At 42.6% G+C, this 16,151-nt stretch overlaps 1 protein-coding gene across 8 annotated transcripts in view; it reads left to right on the forward strand.

Annotated features, from left to right (window-relative positions):
- Srrm1 (serine and arginine repetitive matrix 1) overlaps positions 1-16,151 on the forward strand; it is a 38,621-nt gene that overhangs the window by 17,410 nt on the left and 5,060 nt on the right. For 2 of the 8 annotated variants that reach the window (XM_050152283.1, XM_050152243.1), the window contains exons 7-14: positions 3-191; positions 421-540; positions 3,645-3,919; positions 8,270-8,350; positions 8,747-8,833; positions 10,877-11,021; positions 11,348-11,389; positions 14,200-14,389. The exons of 2 other annotated variants lie outside the window; for them this stretch is intronic. In XM_050152283.1, the coding sequence (XP_050008240.1) occupies positions 3-191; positions 421-540; positions 3,645-3,919; positions 8,270-8,350; positions 8,747-8,833; positions 10,877-11,021; positions 11,348-11,389; positions 14,200-14,374 (1,114 nt within the window). In that variant the 3' untranslated portion in view covers positions 14,375-14,389. Of the gene's footprint in view, positions 1-2; positions 192-420; positions 541-3,644; positions 3,920-8,269; positions 8,351-8,746; positions 8,834-10,876; positions 11,022-11,347; positions 11,390-14,199; positions 14,390-16,151 lie in introns of those variants that run through there. 4 more of the 8 variants (XM_050152264.1, XM_050152253.1, XM_050152266.1 and 1 more) reach the window with 4 other exon arrangements.

Consider the following 16,151-nt stretch of genomic DNA (forward strand, 5'->3'; position numbering starts at 1 on the left):
AGTGACATCCTGAAAGCTCCCAAGCCCGAGCCTGTACCAGAGCCCAAAGAACCTTCTCCAGAAAAAAATTCCAAAAAGGAAAAGGAAAAGACCCGACCAAGATCTCGATCACGTTCCAAGTCACGATCTCGGACCCGTTCTCGATCACCTTCTCATACTAGACCAAGACGACGACATCGATCCCGATCCAGGTGTGTTGTGGCCTTGGGATGAGTACACATTTCGGGATGTGAGTGCTGATGCTGGAGGTGGAGTAGTAAACAGTGTCACAGTCTGTTCAGAGTGACGGTCACTCTGCGTTTATATGAAGTCCACTTTTCTGTGCGCCTTCAGAATGCACACAAGTAGTTGTGGCACTGGAAATTATGCCACGAAATTCCTTGATCTTAGTTTATTTGGGGTCTAATTCTGTTTTGGCAGATCATACTCTCCTAGAAGGCGGCCAAGCCCAAGAAGGCGACCATCCCCTCGAAGAAGAACTCCACCAAGACGGATGCCTCCTCCACCAAGGCACAGGAGGAGTAGGTCTCCAGGGAGACGGTGAGACTCTCTTAGTGGCAGGCTCCTGACACTTTAGGGTGATCTTTGGTATAATTTCAGGATCCTTTTTTGGTTTTTGTTCACTGGAAGACAGATCTTATAAATGATAGTAGGGAATGTCTTCTAAACAGCATGATGGCCTTCAAGTGTGGCGATCCGGAGCTGTGGGAAAGAGTCAAGTCACTGGTTTGTAGGTCCTGTGCATGTACATGTACATATACACACCAAACAGAAACACTGCTTTTCTGTCTGACTTTTTTTTTTTAAATATTTATTTATTATGTATACAATATTCTGTCCGTGTGTATGTATTCTGAAGGCCAGAAGAGGGCGCCAGACCTCCCTACAGATGGCCGTGAGCCACCATGCGGTTGCTGGGAATTGAACTCAGGACCCTTGAAAGAGCAGGCAATGCTCCCAACCACTGAGCCATCTCTCCAGCCCCCTCTGTCTGACTTTTTAAGACGTATAAGTGTATATTATGTATATTATGTGTACAAGTGTTTTGTGCAGTACCCCCAGAGGACAAAAGGAGTTACAGGTAGTTCTGATCATTTATCTCCTTTGCAAGAGGAGCAGGTGCTCTTCACCCCGAACCATCCTTCCCTCCCATCTACTTGTAACTTATTACAACTTCTGAAAGACAACTGGTTGCATAATAAATCAGATTATTTTACCTGTTTTTTAAAGAATTCATTTGCTATTTTACCTTACATTTTAAGAACTTACTTTGTCTGTGCATACACACACACAATAACTTGTTCCTGGAGGTCTGTGCACAACTGGATTCCATTATCCTTTGTTTGGTTCTAGGGGATTAAGCTTGGGTCACCTGGCTTGCACAACAAGTACCTTTATAATGTTCCTCTTTTTTATAAAAAGATTTATTTTGGGGGCTGGAGAGATGGCTCAGTGGTTAAGAGCATTGCATGTTCTTCCAGAGGTCCTGAGTTCAATTCCCGGCAACCACATGGTGGCTCACAACCATCTGTAATGAGGTCTGGTGCCCTCTTCTGGCCAGCAGACATACACACAGACAGAATATTGTATACATAATAAATAAATAAATATTTAAAAAAAAGATTTGAATATGTGTAGAGGGGGGAGAGAGAGAGATTGAGACTGAGACTACCTGCAGAGGTTTTCAAATCTTGGAGCTGAATGAAGTTACAGGCAGTTGTGAGCCTGTAGGTGCTGGGAACTGAACTTTTGTCCTCTGGAGAGCCACTAAAGAAAGCTTTAACTGCTAAGCCATTTCTTCCACGCTTTGTAATAAAGCCTTTTATAGCAGCTCAGACAGAGGAAAGTTCCCTTATAATTCCATTCCTTTACACTGTAAAGATGTGTTTCTGCTTGATGTGCCTTCTGATTGGTTTAATGAAGAGATAAGTGACAAATAGCTAGGCAGGAGAGATAGGCAGGATTTCTGGGAAGAGAGAATAGAGGAGGAGGAACCTAGGTGACTAGCGCAAGTCAGATGTGCCTCACTAAGAAGCCATAACAGCCTCATGGAAGAATGTAGATTTAAGAAAATATGAGTTAATTAAGTTATAAGAGCTAGTTGGGGAAAGGCCTAAGCCAAGGCCGTGCTTTCATAATTAGTAAGTCTCGGGTAACTATTGGCGGGCTGGCAGTTCAAAGATAGTCCAGTAAGAAAGCTTGATACATTGAGCCATTACTAATAGCTTACAATGGCTGCATTTGTGGCAATTAGGCAGTCATCTAGTTCAGCCAATAGTATTAACTCTTTTTAAACATTGCTAAAATGTTTAATATGTTTAACCATTCTAAAACAGGCATAAGATAAAATGTTTTTATCTTAGATATATTATAGAAGTAGATTGTGTCTAACTTTACACAAAATGAGAGACCTGGTGCACAGGAAAAGGATTTTCGGTCATGTCGATTTGTGTTGACTGGGCTTTCTTTTCAAGTCTGCTTTGGACAGAACTTTGTTGTCTGTTTTTCCTTGTTGATGCTGGTTGAACCAGGACCTCACTCAGACTGAGTGTGTGCGCCAACTCTGTAGTACACCTCTAGCCTTGGAAACGCTGTTGAATTAATATTTTTTCAAAAACCACAGCAGCTAGAAAATGGGGAAACATAAATAAGCTTCTCCAAATTCTGTCTGTACAGGTAGGACTTTTAGACTCAGACTTTAATAACAACAAATACCATCTTTGGGGAGTGTTGTCAAGGTACTGCTTTTTGTTGTTGTTTTTGTTTTTTCGAGACAGGGTTTCTCTGTAGCTTTGGAGCCTGTCCTGGAACTAGCTCTTGTAGACCAGGCTGGCCTCGAACTCACAGAGATCCGCCTGCCTCTGCCTCCCGAGTGCTGGGATTAAAGCGCCACTATCGCTTGGCCAAGGTAATGCTTTTTAAGTGTGTAGAATTGGTGCTGCAGCTGGTGGCTAGGACAGTTGTGTAATATGGTGGAATTCCAGGCATCACACTTCACATTGATCATTCTGTTTTGGAGAGAAGTAATGCCAGTGCTCATTAGTATGCACTAAACAATTTAGCACTCACAGTGTTTTGCAGATTGTGTAAGATTCCCTTTCAGCCAGTTTATAATCTCACACTTAAGGTAGGGTTTCTTTTTTTCAGGTTCTCAGGAATTCTTCTGCCAAAGGTGAATTCTGCAGGTACACGTAATTGCAACAAAACTTGCCCACAGACTTTGCCGCAGAATTCAAGAGGTCCCCACTTCTAGGTTTATGTAGCTAAATGAATTTCAAATCTTGCACATATTTTTAGTGCAGCCTAAAAGTTGCTTGACATCACTGAGTGAGAAGTGCTCTCTCACCCCCAAAGCTGTACAAACTCAGCTCATTCATCACTCTTCAGGAAGAGGCTGCTTCGCTACTGGATTATATAGCACTCAGCTCAGACACAGCCACGATGAGTGTGTGTATGTACTCTCAGAAACAGCTGTTTCCTGTCCTAGGTGATGGTTTTGTTTCCAATCTTTCTGAAGTAATTTGTGTACTTAGCTACATAAACTCAAAAGTTGGATAAGTTAGCTGTATTTTGTGTACATTGTACATACTGTGAAGTAATCCTCCATAGGGATGCAGGGGTAAAGTGAATGCTTTCTTCCGCAGAAGGAGGCGTTCTTCCGCATCGTTGTCTGGAAGTAGCTCTTCGTCCTCTTCATCTCGTTCCCGGTCACCGCCAAAGAAGCCTCCCAAGAGGACATCTAGCCCCCCTCGAAAAACTCGTAGGCTATCTCCTTCAGCAAGTCCTCCAAGGCGAAGGCACAGGCCATCGTCTCCAGCAACTCCACCACCCAAAACTCGCCATTCTCCAACCCCCCAGCAGTCGAACCGCACAAGAAAAAGTCGTGTTTCTGCATCTCCAGGAAGAACTTCGGGTAAAGGTAAAAACAAAGCATTTTGTTCTCTTTGACATCAGGATGAACCCAGTTGTACCCATCTGCAGAAGCTGCTAGGCATTACTTTCTGTGTGACACTGTAAATGGCCTGCTTGCCCTTCTGTTCTCAGGGCTCTGCTGAGAGGTGGTGATAGGGAAAGGTAGATTGTTTTTCCAGTGCTCTCTGTGTGGGCAGTGGTGCCGCAGAGCACTTGGGATTGTTTGAGTTGGTAACAATTGGAACTTGTTCTTCCTGTAAGGATTCTTTTTATTACTCTGAGACCAGTTAACTATCCCACCCTCTCCACACCCTTTCTTAAGACTTTTTGTCTGATACTTTCCTTGAGAATTTTGTATTTTGTTACTCTTTTTGGTCACGTTTATGCCCCCAAGAGAAGATTGATTGATTTGATTGATTGGTTGCTTGATTGATTGAAGGTCTAGGTGGGGTTCTTAGGTGCTGTCCTCATTCTGTTCAGTAGATTGATTGGTTTCTAAGAAATTGATTGCTTGTGATTGTGCCAGCCAAGAGTAGAATGTTCGTTAGTTTGTTAGTGTTAAAGCCGCAGCAAGTTGTGGCTTGCAGGGACTTTAGCACTAAAATACATATGGAGAAAGAGGATAGGATCCATTCGAATGGTGCCTTTGGTGCTAGGACTGGAGTAACACGGGCATCCTGAAAGGTGAATGGAGTAGGTGGGAGGGTTGGGAAAGCCCATTGGCTGCCCGAGTGCTAGAAGAAAACTGACCACCACCGTTTAAACCTGTTAGGACGAGGATCAGTGGAAAGAGGATCTGCTGGTGGTGGCAAGCCATAAAAATAATGTGCAAAATCTTTATTGACTTTAATGTCAAGTTCATTCAGGGACAAATAAAACGTATTTAAGACAGCTATTTTTATAACATGCACTGTATTACTTTATTTTGTGTGTGTGGTTTTTTTGAGACAGGGTTTCTTTGTAGCTTGAGCATGTCCTGGAACTAGCTCTTGTAGACCAAGCTGGCCTCAAACTCACAGAGATCCGCCTGCCTCTACCTCCCGAGTGCTGGGAGTAAAGGCGTGCGCTAATATCTCCCTGCTGTATTACTTTTTATATAAGATGAGAACATTTCAGCCTTTCTGAAGTTCCTCTCACCATGTCCTAAATCTGATACTTAATGCTCTAGCCTTCTTGTCTTTTCCAGTGAGCTTTACATTGAGAATATTTCTTTTGTTTAGAGCTGGAAAGCTCTCTAGGAGGAAGATACTCTTAAGTGTTCCCACTATTTAGAAAAGTACATGTTTTTTCTATTTAGATTATAGAGAAGAATTATTTTAAAATACCTGACCAAAAGGAGTTCTATTAGAATAGGGCAGTTGTTGAGATTCATTAGTAACCTTTTATGAGTCTGCACAGTGCTGGTCTCCTGTCTTGACGCATGCCTCATCCATGTGGAATGGGCACTCGAGATCGCTTGTGGGGAGCTTAGTCTCCTTCGTGTCCACCAAAGCTCAGAATTGATGTGCGCTGTGTGGGATCACCCTTGTGATGAAATGAGAGAGCTGGGAGAGACCCTGAAGTGTCGGGCTCTTCAGCCAGGTGACTTAGCCAAGATAACGACTTCGTAAACAACTAAAAGTTCCTTCCCAGTTAGAGTAAGAACCATCGGACTCCAAATGCCTTTGTGTTGATTAGGGAGGAGGGTGAAGGGCAGAATGAAGTTCTTTGTTGTCTCTACCTGGTGTGATTTCAGAGATGCCCGCTGTGGGGATTTCTGGACACTTAGAACCGTGGCACTGCTGTAATATGGTAAAGTTCTTGTTTGTGCTTCGTTAGCAGATGTTTGTGGGGTCTGGTGGGCTGCTGTTGATAATAGGCTGAGATGGGAGGAAGGAAAGAAAAGTGGGCGATTTGACAGTAAATCATTTGGAGTGCAGTTAAAAGTCCCATCGAGGGTGTTTGGAGAGACTTTGAATCAGTAAAATCCAGTACTGCGTGAACTTTTACCCTAGTCAAATGTCCTGGCACGTCCTGTACCTTTTGAATCAGCCAAACTATTGTGCTCTGTGGACACTTGATGTGTTTTACAATTTCTGCTTACAGTAATTTAACTTTGCAGGTTATCTTTTGGGCACTGTAAGATTAATAATTAATAGGACTTTTGAAATGCTTCAGAATTCTGGTTTTAGAGTTGTTCTTTTGAATTTCTTATTTCATGCTAGAATGATTTGCTCCTTGAATTTCTGTTTTGTTTTGTTTTCTTTTTTCAAGACAGGGTTTCTCTGTGTAACAGCCCTAGTTGTCCTGGAACTCTCTCTGTAGACCAGCCTGGCTTCAAACTTACAGACATCTGCCTGCCTCTGCCTCCCGAGTGCTGGGATTAAAGGCATGCATCACTACTGTCTGGCAGAGTGATTTAACTCAGGAGTAGGATAAAGTGTGTGCTAAATACGCTGTTATTAAAGTTAAGTCATTAATGAGGACATCAAGCCAAGATGAGCCCTCCTGTGTGTTTATTCCCTCTGTTTAACAAAGTATGTAATGTTGGCTAGATGTGGTGGTGCAAGCGCACACCCTCACCCGCCAGACCGGTTTCTTTGTGTATTCCTGGCTGTCCTGGAACTCAAGGTTCCCCCAACCTCTGCCTCTGGAGTGCTGGGATCAAAACCATGTGTCATCACTACCTGATGATAGTGCACTTCTTTACTTCTGACATTACAGTAGTGAGACCTTATCTCAGGAAATATAAAAGCAATGTTAATTTTAGTTATGTTTCTTTAAAAAAAAAAATGCCTTCTTATAGCCAAGCAAGCCACCTTCCAGATAGTTTTAAAATTTGTTACTTTGAGAAAGTAAATTTGACATGTAGGCGGTTTCCTTTTTTGTTTGTTTGGTTTGGTTTGTCTTTTAAAGTCTTGGGAATAGTATATTATGTAATCTAGGCTTGCAGTTCTGTCTCAGGCTTCCTCTGTTATAATTTTCAAAATTATGTATGTTCTGTGGTAGGGGATATACATACTAAACAGGTGTCCATAGGCCAGAATCCTATCTGGAGCTGGAGTTACAGGTAGCTGTGAGCTCCTCATACGGGTGTTGAAAACCAACCTGGGTCCTCTGTCCAAGCAGCAAGTGCTCTTGACCACTGAGCTTCACTCAGCCCATTGCTTTTATGAATTTTTAGGTGTTGACTATTCTCACCCCAGTTCAGTGGTTTGTCCAAATAACATTAATAAGTAGGATCATTAACTAAAGGATTGTGGCTCAGTAAGTAGTTCAGGACTTGTCTACTGTGTGTGATATTTCAGTGGTAATTATCTCTTTGGTCACTTTAACAAAGATAAGGTTGAAGTGTTAGACCAACAGTTCTCGTGGTTGCTACTCTGCATAGTTAGTCTATGACAATTCCTAGAATATTAAAGAAGGTATAACTGCGTTTTAATAAGATCCTAACCCTAACCAGAGGCAGGCATATCTCTGAGTTCGAGGTCCACTCTGGTCTACAATAGCTAGTTCAGGACAGGCTCCAAAGCTAAAGAGAAACCCTGTCTCGAAAAACCAAAAAAAATAAAAATAAAAAGACATCCTACTGAAATTCATTAGTCATTCACAGGTAAAAAAACTAATACTTGGATCTGCCTCTGCCTCCCAGAGTGCTGGGATTAAAGGCTTGTGCCCCTACCACCTGTCTAGTTTCTTTTCTTTTTAAAAAAAAAATTTTTTTTTCCTGGGAGTTGATTCTCCTCTTCTTCCTTGTTGAGACATGGTCTCTCTGGCAGGGCTTCCCTGCTTTCTGCTGCTGTGTGTGCTCCAGGCCAGCTGGTCCAAGCCTCCAGACCATTCCTTCATCTTCACCTCCCCGTCTTGCCGTAGGAGTCGTGGGATTACACGTACATACCACTCACTACATCCAGCTGGTTTTAGCACATGGACTCCAATTAGGTTAAGTTTTTCATGTGAACAGTCATGCACACTTTTATACTATTAAAATACTGTTCTTTTTTTTTTTTAAATATTTATTTCTTATGTATACAATATTCTGTCTGTATGTCTTCAGGCCAGAAGAGGGCACCAGATCTCATTCCAGATGGTTGTGAGCCACCATGTGGTTGCTGGGAATTGAACTCAGCTCCTTTGGAAGAGCAGGCATCTTAACCGCTGAGCCATCTCCCCAGCCCCTAAAATACTATTCTTGCTGGGCGGTGGTGGCACACTCCTTTAATCCCAGCACTCCGGGAGGCAGAAGGATCCCTGGTCTACAAGAGCTAGTTCTAGGACAGGTGCCAAAGCTACAGCGAAACCCTGTCTCGAAAAAAAATAAATAAATAAATCACTGTTCTTTGTTATTGTGTGTATTTTTTTTTTAACTTGTTTTTAGTGACAAAACATAAAGGTACTGAGAAAAGAGAATCGCCGTCACCAGCACCCAAGCCAAGAAAAGTGGAGCTGTCTGAGTCTGGTAAGTTGTAATGATTTTCTACAGGTCAGCTTTTTCTTTTCCCGTCCATATTTGATTATTCCCCTTGGGCTGGCGAGTCATTGTACGGGCAGCACAGTAGAGAACAGCTAAAACTGGCATCACCGAGACTGTTTGAGATCCCCAGCTCCAGCATTTAAGTGTTCTCTGTATGTGGTTATTTTATTCATCTTGACCTTGTTCTTTTTCTTCTGTATTTGGACATAATTCTGGGTTTTTACAGCTGGCTGAAATGTTTGTCGAATTCATCTCTCCCAGTTTTACTTGCAGTAAATAAGTTTAGTAGTTGGTGAGGGTTTGAGTGCCTATTTTCCTGTCGTTTGTCACATTACCTTTGAGAAACTAAAGAGACACTTTCTAAATGCACCCGTCTTTCAGAAGAAGACAAAGGCAGCAAGATGGCTGCAGCTGATTCTGTGCAGCAGAGGCGCCAGTACAGACGACAGAACCAGCAGTCATCGTCTGGTATGGACACCAAGAAAATGCTTTCTGCTTCCACATCTGTTGTAAATTCAGCACTTGGGAGGTGGAATCAGGAGAGTCCCTGGGGAGTATAAGGCCTTTAAGGGCTACATAGTGAGAGTCCAAAAAAACAGCAAACCCAGACACACCACAGCATTCAGGAGGTGGAAGCAGAAGGGTCAGATACTTATTCTTGATGGTGAACTTGAGATAGCCTGGACTACATGAGGGGGGACCCTCCCCACCCCCGCTCTTTTTATGTATTTTATACAAGTGAGTGTTTTACCTACGTGTATATCAGTGCACCATGTGTATATCTGATCTCAGAGGAGACCAGAAGAAGGCATCAGATTCCCTGGTATCTGGAGCTGTAGACATTATTATTGAGCCACCATTTGGGTGCTAAAAATTGAATCGAGACCCCTGAAGAGCAGCAAGTATCCTTAACCTCTGAGCCCTGCTTCTGAATGGGAGGACGTGAGGGACAAAGTGTTTGCCTTCCTGGGAAGTTCGGTGTCTCAGTTGGCTACTATGTATGTTTCTTTTTTGTTTTTTGTTTTTTTTTTTTTTTTTGAAACAAGATTACTCTGTAGCTTTGGGCTCTGTCTTAGAACTAGCTCTTGTAGACAAGGCTGGCCTCGAACTCACAAAGATCCGACTTCCTCTGCCTCCCGAGTGCTGGAGTGCTGGGATTAAAGGCGAGTGCCACCACTTCAGGCTTCTTTCTTATTTTAAGCCCTTAAATTTTTCTTTTAAATTGTTACATTGTTATGAAAGTTATAAATTTGGCCAGGAGTGTGGTCTGGTGCAGGTTACCGAGTGCAAAACCCTGGGCTTTCTTCCCAGCATTAATAACAATAAGGTGATTGACCTAGAGCACAGTAGTAAAACAGAAAATGAAAATGGATAACTAATGTATCCCTAATATCCGGAGTCTGTGCTTTTAGGACACCTTAACTAGTTTCGTGAATCTCATTTTTTTGCTAGTACATTTTGTTTGTTTCTTTGTTTTTGGTGGGTATTAAGGCTGCTTTTAGGTATTTTGTTTGTTTCGTAGTAGGCAGATGAAATTTTCTGATAATTGTAATTGTTGGCTTAAAGAAAAAGCATGCGGAAGCCTGATGTTTAAGTCAAATGCTCTGTTCTTGGGTTTTGGTGGGTTTGATTTGGTTTTGAGACAGACTTGCCTTGAACTTGCCTTGTAGCCACAAATGACCTTAAACATGTGATCTTCCTTTGTCTGCCTCTTAAATATTGAGATTTATAGCCTTGCACCACTGTAGCCAATTTTATGCAGTGCTGGGGACATGTGCTAAGGCTAGCACTGTAGTAACAGCCATACCCCAGTCCCTCTGGGGATTATTGTAATTATTATGGCAACAATTTTTATTTTGTATTTCAAGTAACTTATTGATGCTTTTTTACTGCTAGCATGGAACCCAGGGCCTGCTCTTGAAGCTTTATTTTGTTAATTGGGAATAATTAGTTTTGTTTTGGTTTTGTCTTGTTTCTGAGATAGTCTCGTGCTCACAGGCTGACCTTTGACTTACTATGTTGCTGAGACTGGTGTTGAGCTTGTTGAGATTTTCCCGCCTTTACTTCCCTTGTTATAAGATGGACATGCACCAACAAGACTGATTTAAAATCCCTAGATTTCTTAGAAATGTATTCAGACCTCTGCACTCTTGATTTTTTTTTTAAGCCACCATGCAACAAGATGCACTCTTGATATTATAGGAGTCTTGTGTTGGCTAGTTTTCTGCTGGGTGTGGGGATGTTGACTGTCACTAGAATTGTCCTGATTAAATTTTTGTGATGGTACTGAAAATTGAACCTATGACTTTATGCCATACTAGGTAAATACTGTGTCGCTGAGTCTTAGCCACTAACATTTTCCCCAGTGCTGGGGTAGAACCTAGGACTTTGAGCATGCAGTGTAAAGGGGAGTGGGGAGAGCGATAGAGGCGTGCGTGTGTGCGTGCGTGTGTGTGTGTGTGTGTGTGTGTGTGTGATATTTTGTTGTTGTTCTTTGCTCTGTGATTACAGACTCTGGCTCCTCTTCCACCTCAGAAGATGAGCGGCCCAAGAGATCCCATGTGAAGAATGGTGAGGTAGGCAGGCGGCGGAGACATTCCCCTTCTCGGAGTGCCTCTCCATCACCTCGGAAGCGCCAAAAGGAGACTTCCCCTCGGTAACCACCTTCATTAATGCTTTTGACTGCTCTGTACCTTACAGGGTGGGCCGCAAAATTATTTTAGCATTGGGCTAGATTCTTCCTGTCATTAGAGATGTGGGGTCTGGGGTTTTGGATAGCTTGGGTTTTTTTCTTGTTGTTGGTAGTTCTTAACATTAAAACTAGACAAGGTTTGAGTGATTGCCTTATTTGTGCATGGATAGAAAGAGCAGTTAAATCACAGCATTAATTCCAGACATTTTGAAGCTTTAAACAATGCCTCCACAAGAAGTTAACTTGTGTGAATAGAGCTCTTGACGTTTGTTTTTCTCCGCTGCTCTCAGGATGCAGATGGGAAAACGATGGCAATCGCCAGTGACTAAAAGGTTGGTTAGACACAATTATTGTAAATTAGGGTGACATTCCAAGTTTTCTTCATTTTTTGTTCAGGTGACTGTCCACACTTTACAGATGATGCATTGTGTCAGTGGAGAAAGTCTAGAGTTGGTTTGGTGTGTGTTAGGAAAAGCTACATGTGAAGTGTTGATTTTACAACCTTTTCTAAGCTGGTAATTCTGACTCCCTAGACCCGGTAGGGGATGACCTTTGTATTAGGGTGACTTAAAGAAAGCAAGAAAAACTAAAGGAGAAACTTAAATGCTGAAAATGAAAGTAAGAGTTGGTTCTGTAGTCTTTGCAGAAGTATGGGGAACTGTGAGGTCAAAGTCTTCACTGTATTTATATTTGTCCTGTATTTGTGTAGGGGCACACACCACAGGACACCTGTAGTAGTTGGTTCCCTCCATTCACTATGTGGGTCCTGGGAATAGAACTCACTCAATTTTTCAGGTTTGGTGGCAAGTACCTTTTATCTGCTGAGCTCACCTCATCAGCCCTGGCTTTCTCCTCCTACCTCCCACTTACTGAATTTTTTTTTTTTTTGATCATATGTTTATGTGACCATAAAACTAATATTTTAGATCCAAACCCTATATAAAAATCTTATAATGGGCTGGGCGTGACAGTGCACACCTTGTAATCCCAGCACTCAGGAGGCAGAGGTAGGTGAAGCTCTCTCTGAGTTCAAGGCCAGCCTAGTCTCTATAGAGTGAGTTCCAAGATAGCCGGGGCTACTTAGAGAAACCCTGCCTCATACAACAAGAAAAAACCCTTTTAGTTCAGACCTGTCTCACAAGTAAGAAAGGCACAGGGAGAAGTAGTGTCCACACAAGGTCTTTGACCTGTGCCATTGACATCTGTCTGTATTCCTTTTCTGAATACAGGTTGAACACCCCCTGTCTAAACTGCTTGGGAGTGGAGATGCTTCTTGTTTTACCTTTTCCCATTTTAAATTCTTTTAGAAAGACATTTGGGAAGCAGTCATGGAACAGTGGAATATTTATGCTGTAGAGGGAACTGTTTCATGATAATGAAAAATAGAGATATGAAAGAAAGAAATTGGATACAAAAATATTTTTCTCCCAACTGTAGTGACTTCTGACTTCAGTGAAATTGTTTAACTGAACATCAAAAATTGCTTTACACAGGATAGTGTTAATTAATATTCTAGCCGGGTGTGGTGGCACATGCCTTTAATCCTAACACTAGTGGTCCACATAGTGAGTTCCAGAACAGCCAGGGTTCTGTGGAGAGACAACTGTCTCAAGAAACAACAACAAAAGCGAATATTCTCTACTCTGCCCAGTGGTTTTAGGTTTTATTAGTAGCTTCTAGTTTAAAGCTGTTAGAGATCACCACTCGCCTGGGCACAGTGCCACACTCAGGATGCAGAGACCAACCAGGGCCATGCAATGAGACTCTTTATCAGAAAGCAAAACAAACTTTGAGTTGTTTCAGATAGGGTCTTTGTATGTAACCCCTTATGTAAACCGGGCTGACCTAGCACTCACAGAGATCCACCTGCTGCTGTCTCCTGGGAGCTGGGATTAAAGGGGTGCACCGCCACACCTAACACAAAATAAAGTTATTTTGAATTATGGGTCAGTATCATATTTTTGATGTTTGTTTTGAGACAGGGTTTATCTGTGTCAACCTGGCTGCCCTCAAACTCAGAAATCTGCCTGCTACTACCCAGTTCAGTATATTTTAGGGAGGATAAAATTAAACATGATTTTGAATGTTTATGTAAAGTGCTAGGATGAAGTACATTTAATCAGATCATCTGCAGATGTAAATCAAATCTGGTTGGAAATGAGATCTGTGGATTTATGGCTTTTCTCTATGGAGTCTCAAGTAGAAGCTGGGTGGGACCTGGTAAACTTTAGAAACTGAGTTCTAGGTTCATACCTTTAGTCCTGGCTGGTCAAGGAGTCAAGAACATTGATTCTCTCTCGATGTGTGTCGATTTGCCTCAAAGGGGACAAAGTAGCTCAGCCTACATTTAAGTCTTCCTTGTCTTCCTTGAAGCAGCTTCTAGCTGGTTAATGCATGTTTGTATGTTACTTGCGTTATTTAAGTCTGTTGCAGAACTCAGAATTGGGGTGTGTTTGTTTCTTGAGTATATTTTTAGCCACCCCACGCCCCCCAGGGCAGCCTCATCCTGGCTTTGTCGTTTGTCTTCAGGGTGTCATTAAGTATGATACCAGTTCCTCTTCAGTGCTGCACATGTGTTTTTAGTTAGGATGGTAAAGGCTTGAGGTGCAGCTGAGAGAGGTAGAGTACTTGTGTGCCCTGTGTACTGTAGAGAAGGGGCAGCTTGGAGCAGTTGTCTCCAGCTTGGGCCTTAAGCCTTTGGTGTCTGTTTAACATCTTAAATGTTTCTCAAAGAATTAAAATACCTGAAAAGCCTTTTCAAGGCCCAGCTTGACTGGATTTTTCCCTCACGTAGTCCACATAAGTCTCAGATAAGTTTTTCAACTGATTGTCATGTGTATCCCATCTAAAAAATGTTCTGGTCATAATCTTTTGAAAAATTTCACTTCCTCTGCTGGATGGTTTATGTTATAACCAGATAGCTATTTCAGAAGCTAACATTACAAAGCTCTGTTTTACCCATTTCAAAAGTAAAACATTGATTGTTAAATTTTGTTTTTAATGTTGGCTGCTACCCAGGGTCTCAGCCTTAGCCTGAGAAAGCATGCTCTGGAACATAGAGAACACAGAGTACATCTCTGCCTTGGGTTATTGGGGCCTTTGCTTACACATCTTACTGACTGAGAATCAACTCTTACTTTAGTGGTAGAAGGAGGAGAAGTCCCTCCCCACCACCAGCCAGAAGGCGAAGATCTCCTTCTCCAGCTCCTCCTCCTCCTCCTCCCCCTCCTCCTCGGCGGCGCAGATCTCCCACCCCACCACCGCGACGAAGGTACTGTGTCCGAGGGACTCATGGTGGCTCTGGGTCTTTACTGTGAAAGTTGTGTTGTGTGTGTTCAGGCATTTTTAGTCATAACAGATCACATAGTAAATGTGTGTTCCCTTATAGAAAAATCCCAAAACACATGACTATGCAGAAACAGAAGTTAGGAGCCAGGTATATAATTTATGCTTGGAATCTCAACTCTTGGAAAACTGAGGCAGGAGGATTTTGAGTTAGAGGCCAGTCTGGGTAATAGAGCAGCCAAATCCTTGGTGTCTGGGATAAGCTGGGGAGTGAGGAATAGCAATGGCTGCACAACCATGGGAGGTTCTAGAACCATCCATCCATTTGTGCACATGAACAGCCGCACTGATCTGTTACTGGTCATGTGCATTTGGGATTCTTGGTAATACTCTACCAGTTATACAGAAATAGAAGAGCTAGCAGTCCCAAGTTAAGGGTGGTCCATGAAGTGAGAAACCAGAAGTCTTCTAGAAATGTCAGTCATAGGCTGTGTGTGTCAGCACACGCCCCTAATCCCAGTTCTTAAGAGATGGAGGCAGCCTGAACTATACATGAGTTCCGTTAGGCTCAGTCTTAAAGAAACCCATACGAACATGTGACCCAAGGTGTCAGCTCAGGCACAGCAAGAGAATGAAGAATGGTACAGGTTAGTGGGCAGAGAACTAGGCAGTAACTGGTTAGTTTATTCTTTTGTGTCTGTAGATACAAAAGAGGGGAAATGTGGTTGTTTTGTTTGTAACTTTGGTGTGTGTTGGGGATGAGTCCATGGCAGACTAACTGTACAAGAATGGTTGTTTTGTTTTACTTTTTCCTATGCTTATTCCATGTGAAATAGAGAAAGGGAAACCCCTTTTTGGAGGAGGATGTTTTGTTCTTTAACAGGATCTTAGTATGTGTACCACGCTGGCCTCGGATTTAGGACTGTCTCAATACTTGCCAAGTACTGAAATTACAATTGAAGCCACTGTGCCTAGCTAGAGTTACTAAATGATTGCCCAGTTCACTCTACCACCTTGTCTGAAGATTGCTTATTGTAAACCCAGTTCTGAGCAGGAATTGGTGCTGGAAGACCCAAGCACACAATTGCAGTTAGCCTGAATGTTGTATTGAGTCCTAATTCCTAGGTGACATAAGATGACTTTGTCACCTGTAAGAGAAAAAGCAGATAGACCTTTCAGAGAGCCCTTTGCCGGGCAGTGAACTGATAGTAAAAGGCCGTCCTCTGAAGAAGACCAGACAGTCTGTGTTAGGAGCTTGTGCAGGGGAGATGGCACATCACCCCATAAAATAGTTAGTTATGTTGGTGTGTCTATGAGTGTTTTGTCTGCGTGTGTGTGCACTGTGTGTACCTTGTACCTGTGGAAGCCGGAAATGGCGTTGGATTCCTTTGAATTTGAGTTATGAACTTTTGTGAGCTACAGTATGGGTGCTGGGCACCAAGAACTGAGCCACATCTACAGCCCCTGTCACAAAGAACTCAGTAAAACAGACTTTCTCAATTGGCCAGTGTTATTACCCGGCAACAGCTGGTGCTCAGTTACCACAATGCAGTGTGAGGTTCTCTTATTGTGAAATAGTGAATTGATTCTATAGAAATTCTATTGACTTGGTGAATTTAAATTGTTTAAGTTGTAGGGGCTGGAGAGATGGCTCAGAGATTAGGAGCATCGCCTGCTCTTCCAAAGGTCCTGAGTTCAATTCCCAGCAACCACGTGGTGGCTCACAACCATCTGTGACGGGGTCTGGTGCCCTCTTCTGGCCTGCAGTCATACACACAGACAGAATATTGTATACATAATAAATAAATA

This window comes from Alexandromys fortis, unplaced genomic scaffold (assembly GCF_014885135.2).
Source record: "Alexandromys fortis isolate MF-2015 unplaced genomic scaffold, M_Fortis_MF-2015_v1.1 scaffold_26, whole genome shotgun sequence".
In the NCBI taxonomy this organism is placed as follows: Eukaryota; Metazoa; Chordata; class Mammalia; order Rodentia; family Cricetidae; genus Alexandromys; species Alexandromys fortis.